The 1,743-nt window shown below is 38.8% G+C and overlaps 1 protein-coding gene across 1 annotated transcript in view; it reads right to left on the bottom strand.

Annotated features, from left to right (window-relative positions):
• The window catches only part of LOC101350929 (olfactory receptor 8K3-like), a 4,991-nt gene continuing 3,248 nt past the window's right edge, over positions 1-1,743 (bottom strand). Inside the window, exon 2 of the mRNA XM_023743119.1 lies at positions 1-29. Within this exon, the coding sequence (XP_023598887.1) occupies positions 1-29 (29 nt within the window). The remainder of the gene's footprint in view (positions 30-1,743) is intronic.

The following is a 1,743-nucleotide window of genomic DNA, read 5'->3' as shown; positions in this document are numbered from 1 at the left end:
CTAACAATGCACAAACAGTAGAAGAGAAACTAGATAACTGGGAGCTCCTAAAAATCAAACACTTAAGCTCAGCAAAAGACTTCATCAAAAGAGTAAAAAGAGAACCCAAAGACTAGGAAAAAAATTTTGGCTATGATATATCCGATAAGAGACTAATCTCTAAAATCTACAGGATAATGCAACAGCTCATCAACAAAAAGGCAAATAATCCAATTAAAAAACAGGCAAAGTGTGTGAACAGACACTTCACCCAAGAAGACACTCAGGTGGCTAGCAGACATATGAGGAAATGCTCACCGTCATTAACCATTAAAACAAAAAACCAGACCCGTTGCTGTGGAGTAGATTCCGACTCATAGCAACTTCATAGGACAGAATAGAACTGCCCTATACTGTTTCCAAGTAGTGCCTGGTGGATTTGAACTGCCAATTTGGTTAGCAGCCATAGCTCTTAACCACTACACCACCAGGGTTTCCCATTAGCCATTAGAGAAAGGCAAATTATTTAGCCATATAATGATAATGTTTCAAAGACGCTTATGAGCATGTAGCCTCTGAAACAAATTGAGAATATTTGAAAAAACTAATACGAAGAAAAAGAGGAGAGAGTCCCTATTTTCAGGCACTATTGAAAAGTAAAATGCACACGGAACTCAATCAGAAATCTTGATATTTGGCAATGACTTTGCCGTTGAATGGAAACCCTCGTGGCGTACTGGTTAAGAGCTATGGCTGTTAACCAAAAGGTCAGCAGTTCGAATTCACCATGTACTCCTTGGAAACCTTATGGGGCAGTTCTACTCTGTCCTATAGGGTGGCTATGAGTAGGAATCGACTCAAAGACAACAGATTTGGTTGCTATTGAATAAAGGTGAGACTCTGCAAGTGTCACTGAAAGATTCTGGATATTGGCAAAATATAGAAATAGTCTCTCTTTTTACCTGTAATGAAGCCTCTGTCTTGACTCCCCCATGTGTGGCTTAACATGGCCTAGTAAGAAAAATTTATGGAATTTTTTTCACGCTTGGAGATTCTCCCTGAGGAGATACCAGGCAATTTGTTGATTGTCCCTGAAGCATTTGAAAGTTTAACAAAATACCTGAGGTTGTCTGTTAATTGTCCAGGACAATTTGTATTCACCAGTGAGCAAATTTTTCTTCATATAGTGTGTATGCATGTCTGTATTTATCTATTTCATACAGTTTTACATTTTACTGTTTGTTAACGTTCCATTTTTACCACACAGGGATCTGGAATAAAATATTGTATCTATAAACAGAGCTATCAATATTCCCCATTTCTACAGTGGTCTCTTCAAATGGATGACTAAATGAAGAAGTGATTAAACATTTTATTTATTTATTTTATTGTTGTAATTAAATGAAGTTTACAAGTTAGTCTCCCATACAAAATTTTTATACATACATTGTTACGAGACCCTAATTGCTCACCCCATTTTGCAACAGTACACTCCACTGATAGAGAGTCCAGGGGCCATGCTTTCTGGGGTACCTCCAGTCTCAGTCAGATCATTAAGTCTGGTCTTCTTACTAGAATTTGAGTTCTGCACCCTATCCTTCTACTGCTCCATCAGGGACCCGCTGTTGTGTTCCCTGTCAGGACGTTCATTGGTGGTAGCCAGGTACCATCTAGTTCTTCTGGTCTCAGGCTGATGAAGTCTCTGGTTTATGTGGCCCATTCTGTCTCTTGGTCTCTTGGGCTAATATTTTCCTTGTGTCTTTG

Source organism: Trichechus manatus, unplaced genomic scaffold (genome assembly GCF_000243295.1).
Source record: "Trichechus manatus latirostris isolate Lorelei unplaced genomic scaffold, TriManLat1.0 scaffold00236, whole genome shotgun sequence".
Taxonomy (NCBI): Eukaryota; Metazoa; Chordata; class Mammalia; order Sirenia; family Trichechidae; genus Trichechus; species Trichechus manatus.
The sequence above is the reverse complement of the archived record's forward strand: the minus strand, read 5'-3'. Positions and strand labels throughout refer to the sequence as shown.